The following is a 17,842-nucleotide window of genomic DNA, read 5'->3' as shown; positions in this document are numbered from 1 at the left end:
ATATCATGAACACGTATTTAATTAATATTGAAGGCTGACCGAAACGTGTTTCTCAAAACGTCTCAAATAAAAATGTTTCTCATTAGTAACGACTTATCAATACACTTTTCTAAAAAAAAAAAACGGCTCGAAATAAAAAAGTATAGAAATTATATCCAAGCTTATTTCCTTCTTATTAATCAATTAACTCATGTACATTATAACAAAATGATTCAAGTTGAAGTTACTAAGTGTGTTCTTAAACGAAATATAAAACTTCTACTTGACAGCTGACATACAAATGTCTTTAATGTCAGATTCATTCGAGAAATGTCATCAGTGTTCAACAAGTGGCAATGTGGAATAGATGTGTGACTGACCGATAGTACTAAAACGTAATTATATGTTATCCAAAAATGTATATTTACGAGCTACCGTTTGAGATAAACAAGGAGTTATGCAGGCTTCTCGATATAGAAGACTATTGGAAGGAGTTAGCCGGGAATCAAATGAAATATTCAGCATTTGACGTAACTGTGAGTATATCATCAATGTTTTGACGTAGTTAATATCAAAGTTTGGGTATTTCCTCGCCACACAACATTTCTTTGCTGGCTTTCTTGGATTTTCCGACCATTGAAGTCGTTTTTGACGTCATGTGACTGTTTTAAAGATTCTTAAAACAAGTATTAATATATCTAAAGTTGCATTTGGGGTTTCTATGTCATAGTAACAATAACATTGATACGAATTTTCGTCGTCGTTTTCTAATCGTGTGACGTTTCTGATTTGTTTGGATGTCTGTATTTGAGTTACTTATAATCACATAATGGGAGCTTTAATGTAACAATTAGACTGTCTATGATAATAGCCATTAAACTATCTATAAAAGTAGATACTAAAAATCGATATCAGCCTGTATCTATCCAACCTCTAAAATTATCATGGGTTTCGTAAGTTCTCATATTCCTGGATACAATATTCTTAGATAAAAATAATTGCAGGATATGGAACAAACAGCCCGTCGTCTAGCAGTGTCACCAACCAATCAGCTGTTCACAAGATGGGGGCAATTGAACCATAGAGTAGAAGAACTTTTTATTTTATTGTACCGGATGAAGCACATGCCAGCACTAGACTGCCTGAAACCAGTTGTCAACACAGATTTCCATAAACTATTAAGTAAACATAGAAGTTCAAGCAGTGTTAAGGATAAGAATACTGCAATTGTTAAAGGTAGATATACAAAGTAATTTCTTTCTTTGCAAATAGATGTTCCTTCCTTTGTTTTTCCTACTAAAATTAAGTGACTAAAGTTTTCTGCAGTCTTAATTACTTTTTGGCAAATCTGTCTCAACTTAACACTTCAATAAGAGAGTGACAACCACTTGACTTTTTATTATTTTTAACTATTTACTTGAAGTTAAAATTCATTCTTATCATGTGTAATAAACACAAATAAAATATGTCCCAAATTACTCATTTATCAAGTGAAATTATCAACATCAACTTTGGACTTTATATTTATTGTATATAAGTCAGTGAATTCAATAAAACCAATCTCTACTGTCTATTTCAGATAATTCATATAAGAAAAGTTCTCAGAAGTCCGATGGCAACTTCGGGTCCATACCTTTGCCTGTCATGTTGATTGAGAAGGTATGTACAATATATAAGTTTGCTCACTTTCAACATGAAGGTTTCACTACATATTTAGCCAAGTGGTTGAGGTCACGACGCCATACCCACTATGCGCGACGTGCCCTGCGTAAAACAAGCATTTGTGTGATCCACGAATGCTTGTCCTGAGTCTTGGATTTAGAACCTTAATGCGGGAGTCAATAAAAAATAAATAAGTATGTATGTCATTTGTCTAGTACTCATAATACAAGCTTCGCTCAGTTTGAAACTAGATGGCGTTGTGTGAAAGTTGTGAATATTATATAGTTATATACATTAACTTTCTCTTTGGTACTGGTCAGTGCATGGTGTGCAAATATATAAAAACAGAGTTTAAAGTAATAATAAACTGAAATCATCATCCTTTTCCCAGGGGCCTTTGGGCACCCATATCCCTTATTCGAGGCTTGACTAACGCCAAAGAGATCCGAATACATTGTATTTTATCTCATGGTACTATTTTTTTATCACGTGTGACGTGGGAATCAAAGCCATTAAACTTCGAACATCCAAGTTCAATGTCATTTCTCCAATGACGTAATCATTACTCTTGATTTCCTTAACAGGTACTTATCAAGGTCGGAAAGCCCATAAAACATGCCATATTTAATGAATAAACCTGTTAAACAAGCTTCTGTATCGCACCGAATTAGACAATAACGGTCAAGTGAGATTCGGATGCGCTGGTATGCGAGTTCCGTACAAGTAGACAAAAAACGATTGGTCATCCGTCAAATTTATGATGTTACCACTCGTTGTTTCATCTCGATTTTAATTAAGTTTTTACTGCAATAGAAATAAATTGCCTATGCGAATTCCAAATACCTAAGTTTCTGTTTTGGTTCATGAGACACAACCTGTTGCCACACCGACAGACCGCGGAACCTAAGTAAAAGGGTTACGTTTTTATCCTTTAGGTACGGAACCCTAGAAAATATCGAATAATACCATTGTTTAAAGAGGTTTTATTGAACTTTTTCCCGCGAATCTGTCGGAGTAGGTTATTGGACTTCCCGTGGTACAAAGCGCAGTGTGTTTTGTCCTTTTTTTCCTAACCTATTGGTAGAGTCCACCTTAGATAATAAACCAAAAATGAAACCTATGAGTATTACGATAGGGGTGTTTTTATTGCGCGCTATTTTTCTTGTGATGAATAAGTCTGATAAAGTGTTGTAGCAAAATCAAAAATGTACTAAAATAAAGTATAATATTTAACGTTACGGCTCAGAAAAGCTTGCACCAATACGACCAACATACAAATCTAAACTTGGTGTCGCTTATCCGCAATTCTCAACGGGGATGTTGTTTTTTTTTCGGTGTATCGTTTTTGATTGATGCAAAATAATGGAGAAGTGTTTTTTCTTATGTCCCGAAAATATGAATCTATCAAAATACTCTGAATGGAACTTCCTAAGTGTCTTTACAAGGTATAAATTTTAAGAAATCGTTACGCCCTAGCCCCTTCTCCTAAACTTTAAAGCAGCTTATCCTTGTAAATTTTTATGTTTAGAAAATATACGTGGGTAATATTTTTTATTTATATAACAGAGGCATTCTATAGATTCTTTCTTTTTCTTCTTATTTATTATAGTCTCCATTGCGTGGAATAAAAAATCTATTCAAATTTTAATTCTTCTTTTATTAAACTCGCCCGGATTTCCTGCAATAGGATAAGAAGTTTATTTACGTGGCTACCTGTTTGACGTCAATAATTGTGGGTATAATTTAAATACATTGTGTTGTAATGTACACAGGATATGTTACAAAGTAAGGTACTTAATCATTATTAGTTAACTAGCTGTTGCCCGCGACTCCCCGTGGGTAGAAGGTATAAGTTATGATTTATACCTGCCCTGATTTTTCACATTTTCCATTGTATCTACGCTCCTATTAGTCGCAGCGTGATGATTTATAGCCTAAAGCCTTAATCGATGAATGTTCTATTCAACTCAAAAATATTTTTTCAATTTGGACCAGTAGTTCCTGAGATTAGCGCGTTCAAAGAAACAAACAAACTCTTCAGCTTTATATATTAGTATAGAGTATAGATTAGTTGTTGCCTGCTGGCCCGCCCGCTACAAGTCGAGAATGATCCCAGTATCCCCAATTCTGCTATTTACAACGGCCTATGAATGAATGAAATTTGGCTTACAATGACAGTTTTTGTCTTTTCTTAAGCATTTTTCTACAAAATAATTGGAAATTCAGTGCAGGACGGTATACTCAAAGTCAATACAATTGACTTCCAATTATTGTATTGGCAAAATGCTTAGGAGAATAGGAATATTTTAAAACTTAATCCAATTGCCATTCATTCATCGGCCATTGTAAAATATCAGAATCGGGGCCCTGATTATAAACTCTTAAACTTAATTCTGTGTACCAAGTTTCGTCCAAATCCGTTAAGTGGTTTTTGCATGAAATCAGATAAACTTTTGCGTATATATATTAGTAGGATTTTAAATTTACTGCATTCAGAATCAGATTGCAGATTTTTTTGGTGTGAGGAAAACCCCGCGGGTTTATTATAATATCTGGGAATCTCCCGGTCGCTAAACGTATGTGAATGAGAATGCATAAATACTTTTTATGTGTCATGTAACGGTCGTTGAACTTGCAGAAACCTAAAATTAAAGGTTACCAAACCGAGATATTGAGGCAAGAGTAGAGTGCAAAAGCATTAAAATTACATTTTAAAGGAGTCCAAACGCTCGCATCGAAATGAAAGATACAGATATAACAATACTACAACAAAACTTTAAATGTTTTACTTTAGAGTTACTTAACATTTGTGTAGGTTTAGGGAAATCTCCAAAAAGTCAGGGTAATATGTGTCATTAAAGCTATGCTAAAGAAATATATTTTCATTTTATATGAAAACCTAGATATGTTTCAATATTTTTTTAGCACAACTAGCAAGTCACTTCTACGCCTTACAATGATCGGACAGGGTTTTTTATTCATATAAGTGTCATATACAGCTCGTCGGTCGAAACCTATTTTTTTCTGAATGTCTATCCCTGCATCTCAAACCACATCATATACTAGACCAAACTTGAGGACCAACTTTACCGAAAGTCGGTCAGAACACTGGTTTTAAGTTTCTTACGGTAAAAATTGCAAACCAGTCATGAAGAAAGCTAATAGGGTTGCCAAAAATACTTAAGGTCGCTCCCAAAACACGTCGGTAATGACTCATCAATCACACAATTGTATGATTTGTGTAAACCGCAGGTTGTGGCAAGTTCTCAATGTAAAATGAATCTTAGGACCAAGTCATACGGGCTTTATTATTATGAAGATATTACGAGTAACTTGCGTTGTTTTATATCTATAGTCGATTTAAATGCATCCACGTGTTAAGTTGAATAACTTCGTATTGAATTAATTTTCAGTTGTAATTCAATGTTTTTTAGCACTTTTTAAAGGTCAGATTACATTGGAGAGCACCCCGTTTCGCCCACCCTTCACCGCTTCCTAAGTGCTTTTTCTGTGAGAGAAGAAACAGAGCAACAAACTCTCCAGCATTCTGAATGAACTTCGTTTCAATTTAGCCGGTCAATGTCCACTGCTGGACACTCACATACGCCTCTCACAAGTTGTGCTACATCACCCGGTCCTCCGCCTTCCGTCCTTCCAGTCCGAGCCAAACATCAATTACTAGAATTTAATACCCATTGTTTTTTTCTAAACTACTCCCACATTAAAGAATTTAATTCTTGTGTGGCAGGGTTTCACGAACATTCATGTCACATGCACACATTGCACACCCAGACTCAGGACATGCATTCGTGGATCACACAAATGTTTGTCCTACGTTTGATTGTTTACTTCTTAAACGACTACTTCACATTCGAATTTAGAAATGCTTTTGTTTTGATAGTAACTATCATGAGAATGATTAATTATTAAATGATGCACCGGTTTACTCACGCTTATTTATCTGTATTGCCCGAATAGTTTCGGAACCAACCGGAATCCTTAATCATGAGCTGACGCGGCTTGGTTCAACTCGTCCATTTATCTTTATTTTTTAGTTATTCCACTTACTAAAAGCTATCTATTACTTTTATAAGATTTTGTTGTGTTTTCCTGTTTCTATTAGCATTGGCTAAGCTATTAAGAGAGTTGTTTTACTGCATTATAATTTATAATCTTGTTATGTATGCGAATGTACGTATCGGTTCAGTGACTCATCCCTCGATGTTACGTTACGGAGTGACGCGTGACGTTTGTTCGATTCCCCGTAAATATATTTATCTGTTTAGTGTGGATTCCATTAACGAACAATATGGTTTATTAAGAGGAAAAGCTTTATGAAATATTTATAGCTGTTTTGTGTGCATAGAAGAAATTAATAGATTTAAAAACCTAAATACCTACGTCACTCCACTAAAATGTCACTCCATTCAAATTTTATCGAAACCGGTCCAGCCTAGTTGTACGTTGCGTTGTTATCGGGTGTAAAGCTACCCTGAAAATGATAGCTTATTGGGAAGTGCCTCAAAATTGAGTTTCAAAAGTCTAACCGGAACGACAAACAAACAATCAAGAAAGTGAGTGTATAAAAACGTTTGAAAATACATCCACGCGGGTGAAGCCGCACCCACGAGCTAGTTATGTAAGAAAGACATACCAAAAATTTATTTCCTACATTTGATTTGGATACAAGGGCGTTATTTTGTATACGGATACGAAAACAAATAAGAATATTTATCTAAACGAAATAATGATAATAAAATCACAACTACAAGATTTCCCAAACAGTTAATAACATTTTATGATAACCTCACACATTATTTATTTTAAGTTATCATCCGATATGTTGTAAATGTGTATTTTAATCCGAAATAATATCACAAATGTGAATTTGAATTAGTTTGTTACGCTTTTACACCTGATCTGCTGCTCCGATTTTTATAATCCTTGTACCAATGCAAAGCTTCATTGTCAGGCCGTAATACGAGTATAGGTTTTTTTTCCCTGTAGTCCCGTAGGAACGTACCTAAATTATGCTGGTAAAACCGCGGTAGTCTACAACATAATTGGGCCAAATGTTTAATATTTAACTCAACGCAAACAAACTTTAACTTAAAAAACATTAACAATAATGTATTTTAGTTTTATTGGTACGGGGTAAACATAATCTATATATCTATACTCTATGCTTAATATATAAAGCTGAAGAGTTTGTTTGTTTGAACGCGCTAATCTCAGGAACTGCTGGTGCAAATTGAAAAATTATTTTTGTGTTGAATAAACCATTCATCGAGGAAGGCTTTAGGCTATAAAACATCACGCTGCGACTAATAGGAGCTAAGATACAATCGAAATTGTGAAAATAACAGGGCAGGTATAAATCATAACTTATATCTTCTATCCACGGGGACAAAGTCGCGGGCAACAGCTAGTATAGAATATTGCATTACCTATTACACTAACTTTCGGGGCGTATTCATAGTCGTTGAAATATGATTTAATTTCGCGTATTAATTGTTATGTCTGACTAGTTCAGTTTGATTTGCGAGTCCGCCGCGTCAGCTCATGATAATCTACTCGGGTTTAGTCCGAAACTAGTCGGATAATCTCAAGAAATACGTGAGAGTAAACCGTTATTGACAAATCAGAAGGTGTCACAAAACGAGTTACTGATTGCAAGTCAACGATTGTTTGATATGGATTATTTTTAAATATTGATAATTTATGATTAGATATTAGTTAGATAATTAAAGTGTAAATCATTCAATACTAGTGTGCCGAGATAAGTGTGTGACAAGGGTCACCATGCTTATGATCAATGCTTGCAATGTGACGAGTATAGGACTAGGAATTTTATGTATTAATGCTTGTCCTACACGGATATCGAACCCGCGACACGTCACACTCAGTGGTTTTGGCGGAGAGTCCTCAACCAGTCGGCTATCGGCGCTAAAATCTTAATTGCTTGAATCTTTATACAAACATTTGTTCCGGTATAATACATTAATTCTTTTGTTTTTCAGGGCGCCCACCTTCCCGCGTCTAGTGGTATCCAGGACAATAATTCGCCGTCACCCAACTACGAGACAAGCACGGATATTAGTAAGGTATGCCAACCTTTGCGGTCAAATTCTAATACTTTTGTTTCGAAAATGATTCATACAGGTTTTTTAGGCATTAAATAAAACATTTTGATAGGTTAACTGACTATAAGTCAAGTAGCATCGCGTCTCTACTGCTTACCGCGGTCTCCTATTGGCACCTCTTTTCCACAACTGAAATTATATTATTTCTCAGCCTCAGCCTGATGTTTGTCTAACATAACACTTTTTCTTTTTAGTTATTTTTCCCCACTCTCCCCCCACAACTCAACCAACTTTCAACATACGTGTCTAACAACACATGCGCATAATTCACCTTTAATACAAAACAAACTAAATTGAAATCGCTCAATCAGTTCGGGAGCTATGATACATGATATGCCACAAAATGCGTACAAAAATAATTCAGGTAAAGCCAATATGATAATGGTGCTGAAAATGTCTACATCTTTATTACTAAATTAATATGTCCAAAAGAGTTTTGTTTGTGCCCTTTCCTGTCAGGGATCAACTTCGACAGTCATTTATACAGCAAAACACCCTAAGTTTAGTTAATCCAATAAATATCAAACGGTAAATACGATATACTCTACGATTTTCGTTGCGGAAAAACAATGCTCGTGTAATCATATTGACATGACCAACAATTTCTTGGAATATCGCCACACGTACCAGTTACGCTGTACTTCTAGGAACTGAATACATGCATAAGAACTGTAAGCCACTATGCATACAGGTCATAGTGATTCACTATACTCACACTATTCTGATCACATCGGCTATGGGAGATGGTAACCATTCATAAAAGTAAAAATGTTTAGGGTAAAGACCCCCGACGCGAAAAGAGGGGCGTTATGAGTTTGTGATGTGTGGTATCATAGCTCCCGAACGGATTGAGCGATTACAATTTAGGTTGTTTTGTAATATAACTAAATTCCGGAGAGTGCACTTAGCCATGTTTGATAAAATCGGTCCAGTCATTTAAAAGTTATTAGGGTATTTATTTTTAAATTTATCTTCCTTAAATCCTTCTTCTACATAGACGGGTTATAGCATTAAAACCTATTTTCCCACGTTTTTATACACTCGCTTTTCTTTTTTGTTTGGCGTTCCGGTTGGATTGTTGCAACTCAATTTTGAGGCACTTCCCGATAAGCTAGCAGGCTGAAATTTTCAGAGTAGCTTCAAACCCGAGGATAATGCAATTTACATCTATAAAAATGCCAAATTTGACATTTAAAAACGTGGCTATTTAGTAAAGACGTGGGGATTTTTTTAATCTATAAATTATTTACGTGGTATTCTCGACTTCTCAGTCATCATCAACACACGGCGACAAAGGCAATGAAGATGATGAGATCATGAGGAATGTGTCAGCGATACCGCGCATGAGTTATGATGAGCTGAGAGAGGCTACTGACAACTGGGCTGACAGGAACCTGTTGGGGAGGGGCGGCTTCGGGCAGGTCTTCAAAGGTTTGTGTCATTGTTATAGGTATTTTTTTTCAAAACTAAATAACACCTTTTCTTTAATAAACAACACTAAATATGAATTATGATCTAAAAAGCAGTGCATTGCAATCCAAGATACATTTTTTTCCAAGAAACTTTCACCAAGAAAGTTATAGCCTATTCTATTATACTTGATGCTATTCCATGTATATTTATCAGTTGTCTAGTACTCATGATACAAGGTTTGCTTAGCGATGTGTTTAAGTTGTGGAATCTTCTTCTATCTTCTAATATATAAAATTCCCGTGTCACGATGTTAGTTACCGTACTCCTCCGAAACGGCTTAACCGATTTTTACCAAATTTTATATGCGTATTCAGTAGGTCTGAGAAATGCTCAAACTAAAAAAAAAAAATTGGTTTTTGGAGGATTTTTTTTTGTTTTTATAATGTGGCATTAAAAAGACATACCACTAGAAAAAAAAAATATTCGGCAAAACAATGTTTGCTGGGTCAGCTAGTATTATTATATACATAATTATTGAAATATATCTTTTATAAAATGATTACAGTTCTGTATTAGAAAAACATTTGTTTTTGTCTTTTTTAATATTTTTCGTAGCAAAACAATTTTTATTTTATATTCAATAAGGTCCATTTTACTGCTTTACAGGTGAATGGAAACATCTGCCGGTAGCGGTGAAGCGTTTACGAGACAATAATGACAGGAACAAGGAACTGATCAGAGAGATGTGTCTCAATCAATACAGACATGACAATATACTGCCGCTCTACGGATACTCGCTAGGAGGTAAGATATATTACAATATGTACTTTTAGTCGAGTGGTTGAGGTCACCACGCCATACCCGCTGTGTGTGACGTATCGCGGGTTCGATCCCCGCGTACTACAAGCTTTTCTGTGATCCACTAATGCTTGTTCTGAGTCTGTGTGTCCTGGTGCGATTTGAATGTTTTTGGAAGTCCCCGCAACACAAATATTGAATTCGTCGTTATGACATAGACATCCCATCCCCAATATCGAGTGTAGCTTAACCTACTAATACTACTACTACTAATTCGATGTCTTTAGTCAAATATGGATCGTTCATAGCAAAGTAGGGATATTCTTGTTATAAATATATAATTAATATTCAATGCAATGTAAACTATCACCGCCTATCTTGTAATAACAAATATGAATCGATATATTGCAGGTCCCGAAGCATGTTTGGTGTACCAGCTGATGTCAGGCGGGTCATTGGAGCAGCGGCTAAGGGTGAAGACACACCATCCTCCGCTAACGTGGTCGCAGCGGTACCTTATTGCCCATGGCGTTGCTAGGTCAGTGTTACCGTGTAATTACTTGCCAGTTCATTTTGTGCCTTAAATGAAACGTGTTAAAGTTTAGTTTTGTGTTTGAGATAAAATAAATCGGTGTTGCGACCCATAAATGTCGCTCATTTACGTTCAAAAAGCTTTTGAGCCTAAACTGTCCTACTGCAAGTTAAAGGGAAGATTACAGTAGAAAGTTTAAGGGGTATGCTTTTTTTCTAATATATTTAATGAATTGAGTCCGCTGCAAACTTAATTGAACAAGCATATATGAATTAAACAACTGCATAAAGCATTTAGCCCCTATATCGCGGTAGTTTCACAAACATTCAAATCACATACACAAATTCACGCAGACACAGGACCAGTAGTCACGATCACACAACCGCTTTTCTAAACAGTCGGCCATCTGTGCAGTCACTTTGGAAAAGTCACGTTAGTACTTTGCCAGCGTTAGGATCTAACCTACATGCCTATATATGCATGAAATATTCTAATAACGTTCCCTTATATTTCAGAGGTCTACAATTCCTTCACAATATGGCAGGAACGCCGTTGATTCACGGCGATATAAAGCCGGCGAACATTCTGTTGGATACCTGCCTCATGCCCAAGATCGGAGACTTTGGGCTCGCGAGGAAAGGCCCCTACGGCGAGGACCGAACGCATGTTAAAGTGTCACGGTATGTATTTCAGAAGTTAATTTTAGTATAGCCAGTTCGAGTACCATCTGAGGGTTGATTTTTTCATTGTGTTTTTTTGTATTTATTAGCAATAAATGTCAATTTTGCGTAATAGGTTTATGACTGGGAACAAAAAAAATCTATTGATTTTTTATTAGCATTTTTCGTATTTTTGCTTTATTGGAATAGTATAAATCTGCTGAACTATTAAAAAGACATATTTGTACTAAACTGCTTTTTCATTTGACCCATAGTTTGACTGATAGATGATGCCTTGCGGCATTAAGTCCGCCTTATGTACCACAATTCTACTCAAAAGTTTAAATAAATAATGTTCCTGTTCTGTTACTGTATCTCAATCACGGTTTATGAGATGAGACGTAAAGGCGGACAGCCATTTTCAGCAATACGCTATCGCTTCAATATTTTTAAGTACGGGACCCTAAAAACTGTACTAACCGAACTGTCCTTTACATTTCCAGAGTATACGGAACCAAGCCATACCTCCCTGACGAGTACCTCCGCTCCCGTTGCCTGTCGCCCGCCGTGGACGTGTACAGCTACGGCGTGGTCATGGTGGAGATGGCCACAGCGCTCGTGGCTATAGACCGCGCCCGGCCCGAGCCGCTGCTCAGCGCTTATATACACCATCAGAATAGACTGGCCATCGATATGGGTGAGTACTGAGTAGACTGCACGGAAAGCCGGGTGGTTGAGGCCACCAAGCCAAACCCACTGAGCGCGACTTTGGCTTGCCTGTTGGTCTAATGGTTATTGGCCCTAATTGCTATATCGTAAGTCGTCGGTTCGATATCCACCCAAGATAAATGTTTGTGTGATGAGCATGATTATATTTTTGGTATGTATTTAGTTAGAAATACATAAGTATGTTTATTCCAACGCGGTCTAGTAGCATGAATGTCAGCTTAATGACCTCTGTATAAAGTCTATCCTTCTTCATTAAATGATGCGCTGATGTGTGCAGTAAAGAATATTCTATGAATTTATTAATACATTCTTTTTAAGAACAAAAAACGTACAACGACTTTAAATTGAAGCTATGGGTAAAATCTGTTAATTCAGATCAAAGTTGAGATGACAAACAAAAATATATTATTATATAGATTGAATTGAAACGTTCTTCTTTTTAAAGTCTATTCAAAAATAATTTCCAAATCAAAGCAACTTTAAGAAATAATTGTTTACACCTTTTAATTCGTTACAGCATCATTAGAAGACCCAGTCCTCCGCGGCACAGCCCACTCGTACCCAGCCATGTGTCGAACATTCGTCGGTATAGGACTGCACTGCACCAAGTTCCAGAGGCACGAGCGACCCACCATGTTGGAGGTATACAAGAAACTAGACGAAATTAATGTACCGGGGAAGAATTTCATGATGTAGACACAGATTAAACAACGAATGGAGTGTTAGTACTATTTAAAAGTAATATGATTGCAGTTGTATTGCAAAGCGTGATTTGACTGCAAAAATATTATTTAAGGTGTTAGAAGACCCTCAGATTTTTCGCCTAATAATCAAACTACATTAATTAATGTCAACATTTTGAGCTAACGGCCAGAAAAACATTTTATATCACTCGAAAAATAAACTTGAATTAGTTAGTTGTTGTGTATGTTACAAAATATACTAAAAATGTATAAATTTATACAAAATTAAATAACTTTGTTCTAGTACATTAATGTGTAATGTTGATATGCTTACTGAAGTACAAGTCTTCCATTAATTTACTATTCTTTGGTACTAATGCATTTCAAAGTAAATAATTGTGACGTCAAAATTTTTGATTTTAATATTGGATTGATTGTTAAAATAGTTTAAAGGTTAAACCATGTCACAATGTATGTAAGTGCCTTATGTAATATAAATAAGTTTTTGTGTCGCTTTTATTTGTGTAAATATTTTAAATTGATAAATATTGGGTTTAAGAAACAGACCTATATTAAAATTACGTCGTTTCTATAAATTCTTATATAAATTGTTCAAAAGTGTAATCAATATATGTTTAATAACAAAAAAAATCAAGTTAGTGACAACTTAATTTCAAATTTATTAATGGTTATTCAATGTATCTATTGTTAAAGAATATTTGTTGTTGTATGTTTTATAATTCTGTCATAAACGATGAGGTACTATTTCTGATAGGAAAAACAATCTATAGAGTAATTATCAACGTTTAATTTTAGACTATGACGTCATCTAGGTTAAAACAAAGCCTTTTCTTAGCCGGAGACATTTCTCAACAATAGTTAAGTTAAGTATACTAATATTTATAAATAATTTTAAGGTTATAATAAGAAGAATATTTGACGAATTTTTTATTTTATTGTTAAAATCGAAATAAAATGACTGAAATAATGTAAATAAGGGCATTTTAAAACTGAATAACTTTTAATATAGAGTTTTGTAGTAGTATTACAAATACAGTAACAATTCCAAATGACTTTTATATCAACGTGGTAAAGTTGACTTTCCAATGTTGTACTACTGACATAGACAAACAAATGAATTTTTCTTCTTTTTCACATTGAGTAAGAAATTTTCATTTGATATAAGTACATACTTTAATATTTGTTAGCAATTTATAATAAATTGTGTATTTTTGCATGAAAACTTTTTTATTCCGCCTCCTGACTAGAACGAGATTTCTTCTGCGTGTGGTTTCGCTTCGAGATCTAACGTCCTCTTTGCTATAACATCCTTGTACCAGAAGGCCGAGGCTCGTGGTCTTCTGGTCCTTCGATCATCATTGAAATCAACATCGAAAAGACCGAATTTGGCACTGTAATTAAATGTAAATTTTAAAGATTTAGACAGTTTATAACCTGGATTAATTTATAGGATAGATTTATCCCGATTTTATGTTCTTATACTCATTTACGGCAGGTGGAATAAGTCGGTGACAGAATGGTGGCCAAGGCAAAAGAAGCGTCGGTCGTCGGGGAGCGAGAGTGGTTTTGGGTCGAGTCTGGATGAGGCTAGCACAGGACCGTAGAAATTGGCACGAGAAAGGGGAGGCCTATGCCTAGCAGTGGGAGGATTTAGCTATAACTAATATCAAAATAAAACAAAATAAGTATACCTGATCCCCGAGCTCCATTCCATGTTATCCATGAGACTCCAAGCGGTGTAAGTGCGAACTCTACACCCGTCCAATTCAATAGCATCCAAAACTGCATTTAAATACTCCTTGTAATACTCAATTCGTTCGACATCGTTATTCCCGCCGAAGGTCCCGTACCCATTCTCAGTTATAAAGACCTCTGGGTTGTCGTATTCGTCCTTCACCCAGTTGAGAGCTTTTCGAATGCCGTCGGGTATTTTCTGTAATATGAGGTTAAGGTTTTACACTTACATTATACGTCATAAAACCAGCGAGAACTTGCTTTGTTATCCCTACTTTTGTTCAAATAATATAGTATCTATCAATCAATTACAGAAAATAGAAATATTCCATACAATGAATAGCGGTACTTGGCTAAGCGATGTTTCAAATGTCCACCTGAAGGTACACCTAAAGTTAATAGTTTATGTCCATTTCTTAAAAAAAACATTCGACTCTCGCTCTAATGAATTTAATCCCAAGGACGCAAGGATATCACAAATATGTCACAAGCACTAAGACACACAGGACAAGCATTTGACAAGGATCAAACAAACACTTGTTCTGCGAGGGCATGGAAGCCAGCCGATAATTTTACTCTTTTTAGTTCTTCAAAACCACGGTGAGCCAGCTATGATCAGAAAAGTAATCTGTAATCTCTGAATGGCCCTGCCTTAGCTTCAATGAACAGATTTGATGACTGCTTTATGAAACAGCAACAAAGAGGTAATTAATTGTGAGAAAAAAATACAATGCCTCGACTTACAGTTGTATGAATAACGGGAGCCTCGACATAGCCGCCGTACGTGCCAACCGCACCAATGTCGTCACTATAGGAAGGTATCGGGAACATCCCTCGCTTGTAAGTTTCAGTCGTGAAGAATTTAGAGGAATAGTGATTGAAGCCGTAAAAATCACTAGTACCTGAAAACGAAATATCAAATACAGAACTGTGTGAATGTATTACTTACTTAACTCGGCTATCTAGCTGTACTTCTAATAATATTTTACTCCCGCAGTCTATTTGCCGGGCCATGTTAGGGTTAACAACTGGTCCCAGAAATATGCCTGAGCACCTGATTTTATATGAAGCGTTTGCCTGCCTGACATCCACAACTCAGATACCTATTATTTCACGTTAACGAAATAGTATACAGCAAAAATGTTTCAACATATCAGAGTTACTAAGCGAAATGGCATGAAAGCAACTCACAGTGACTCAAAGAGCAAGTCATGTATAAAACTGTACCTTTTATTAAATCAATTTCTGCCTTTGTCAACTCCGGTAATCGGCTTCTAGGGTATCCTTGCTCAGCACTCTTTTCTGCGATGCGCTTCACTACTCTCTCAGGGAAACCACCAGTCTTTGAGAATATCGGGTGACTGTATAAGCCAATCTCAAAGTCTAAAGCCAATTTACCGACCTCCACATCAGCTGGAGAATCTGTTAAACCTTCGCGGAAATCTGATGCAATTGTGATACCACATATGCCTGAAAGCAATCACTCAATTTGAAAACTCATTATAAATTTGGATTGCGTCTAACATTTTAAGTGAGGTTTGTACTTACCCTTTTGAGTGTCCCTGAATTCCTTATCATACACATGCCAGGCTCTAGCATGAGCTAGCAGCATATTCTTCACCACCATATATTCACCTAAACCCGCGGAACAAATGTTAGGAGCGAATCTTTCTGTTCCATATCCATATATACCAAGTTGCTTTGGTTCATTTAAAGTTATCCAAGTCTTGACACGATCGCCCAAAGCGGTGTATAAAACTCGGGCGAAATCTTCAAACCATTCAGCTATGAGAGGGTTGGCCCAACCTCCTAAATCTTGTAAGTTCTGAGGTAAGTCCCAATGGTAAATGGTGACAACGGGTTCAATACCATTGGCTAACAATTCGTCAACTAACTTATTGTAGTAACCAATTCCGTCTTTGCTGATTTTGTTGGCAAATCCGTTTGGCAAAACTCTTGGCCACGATATGGAAAATCTGTAGAAGTCGACCCCTAAGAATTTCAACATTTTTATGTCTCGTTGGTAGAACTCGTAGGACTTGCACGTGTCGTTCCCATCTGTTCCATCTGATACTTTTCCGGGGATATGGCAATAGTTATCCCAAATACTCGGAGCCTTATCTGAAAATTTAAGAAAAGGTACATATAACGGCCACCTATAATAAATATTGGAATTGGTAGGTACCAAAACTTTAGTTGCTTAAGTTCTATAATATTTCTATAACAAGCTATAATCGTTATTTAAATTATTAACATTAGCCTATAAGAAAAATTCTTATTTAAATATTTGATATAATTATGTATTACAAACCCGAGGCATTCCAACCGCCTTCGATTTGGAAAGCCGCTGTAGCCACTCCCAACTTTAACCCTTCCGGTATTTTTCGCATTTTCGCTTGCTGCACCTCCTCAGTGTGCGAAGTTCCCAAGAAGAATGAGCTGGTGGCGAGCAGAACAAACGGATTCACCTAAAAATGTACACTCGGGTTCACTTATTTATGTAATTATATAAAAGTAGGAAATTAATTAACTAGTACGTTGCTTTTGAAGCAAATAATACTAGGCACGTACTAGAAAATACATGAATAAACAGTTCAAAAGTCTATTGAAACCGATGCCACAAAGCTACTACGATGGTGTGACAATTTAATATATTTATTTAGGAACTGATAGCAGAGATTAGATAGTGATGTAATAATTTGTTTCTTGATTACAAACGGCATAATTACTTCTTATTACATAACATTGTTATGATTTCTTGATTAAATTAACGTGCGCAGTTTCTGCTCTTGTAACTATGCCGGTGGGGCATAAGCCCTTGTTTATCATTTTATTTGAAAAAAAAAATTCACTGCTATCAGACGTTCAAAGGAACGATACGATTTTTTTTCGATTACTTACATGTAACAACATTATATCTTCCTTTAAGCCAGTTGCGGAAACGGAAAAGAAACGTTCGGAGATTTAAAAGCTCTCTACTTCTCAAACATTATGTAATACAACCACTATTGATAAGAATACTCTATGAATACGAAAACATATTTAGTATATTGATATTTTAAGTTGTTTGTAGGTATGACGTAATCGAATAATGTTATGTGTGGGTAGCTTGACATTTAGTTCGTAGATTTTATTATATAAGCTGAGTAGTTAACTATATCGTCCGATTTGATGTCCGTTCTTATGAGTCACCAACACATAAATAATATAGATGTCTTGATTTTAGAACTTTGTTTTACTTCTTTATGTTTGTTTCTTGATTCCATCCTTATACAAAACTAATCAGCTAGTTTTAGTGCTGGACCCGCGGGCCCGCCCGCTATAAATCGATAATGAACACACGGGAACATAAAATCGGGGTAAAAACAACCCTATGTGTTAATCCCGGTCTAAATCCGTTCAGTGGTTTTTGCGAAAAGAGGATTAATCCATACGTAAAAAGTTTCGCATTTATAATATTATTATTAGTAGAATATATTGGTTAGCTCA

At 35.8% G+C, this 17,842-nt stretch overlaps 2 protein-coding genes across 3 annotated transcripts; one reads left to right on the top strand and one right to left on the bottom strand.

The window, feature by feature from the left end:
• The first annotated feature begins 306 nt into the window (after positions 1-306).
• Positions 307-12,816, top strand: LOC113494818 (serine/threonine-protein kinase pelle). The gene is made up of 10 exons (XM_026873303.1): positions 307-515; positions 984-1,215; positions 1,559-1,638; positions 7,662-7,745; positions 9,056-9,215; positions 9,864-10,001; positions 10,407-10,533; positions 11,043-11,207; positions 11,690-11,883; positions 12,433-12,816. The coding sequence occupies exons 1-10, from the start codon at positions 396-398 to the stop codon at positions 12,609-12,611; spliced, it is 1,479 nt and encodes a 492-aa protein (XP_026729104.1). The 5' UTR covers positions 307-395; the 3' UTR covers positions 12,612-12,816.
• Positions 12,817-13,386: 570 nt separating this feature from the next.
• LOC113494817 (myrosinase 1-like) lies at positions 13,387-17,546 on the bottom strand. Of its 2 annotated transcripts, none has more exons than XM_026873302.1 (7): positions 17,255-17,546; positions 16,665-16,821; positions 15,902-16,474; positions 15,581-15,823; positions 15,098-15,255; positions 14,311-14,552; positions 13,387-14,010 (listed from the first exon to the last, which is right to left on the bottom strand). In XM_026873302.1, the coding sequence occupies exons 1-7, from the start codon at positions 17,264-17,266 to the stop codon at positions 13,863-13,865; spliced, it is 1,533 nt and encodes a 510-aa protein (XP_026729103.1). In that variant the 5' UTR covers positions 17,267-17,546; the 3' UTR covers positions 13,387-13,862. The 2 variants fall into 2 exon arrangements, with proteins under 2 accessions (XP_026729103.1, XP_026729102.1); XM_026873301.1 differs by lacking the exon at positions 17,255-17,546 and adding an exon at positions 16,925-17,008.
• Positions 17,547-17,842: the final 296 nt, after the last annotated feature.

This window comes from Trichoplusia ni, chromosome 6 (assembly GCF_003590095.1).
Source record: "Trichoplusia ni isolate ovarian cell line Hi5 chromosome 6, tn1, whole genome shotgun sequence".
Taxonomy (NCBI): domain Eukaryota; kingdom Metazoa; phylum Arthropoda; class Insecta; order Lepidoptera; family Noctuidae; genus Trichoplusia; species Trichoplusia ni.
This window is presented reverse-complemented; position numbering and strand designations above follow the sequence as displayed.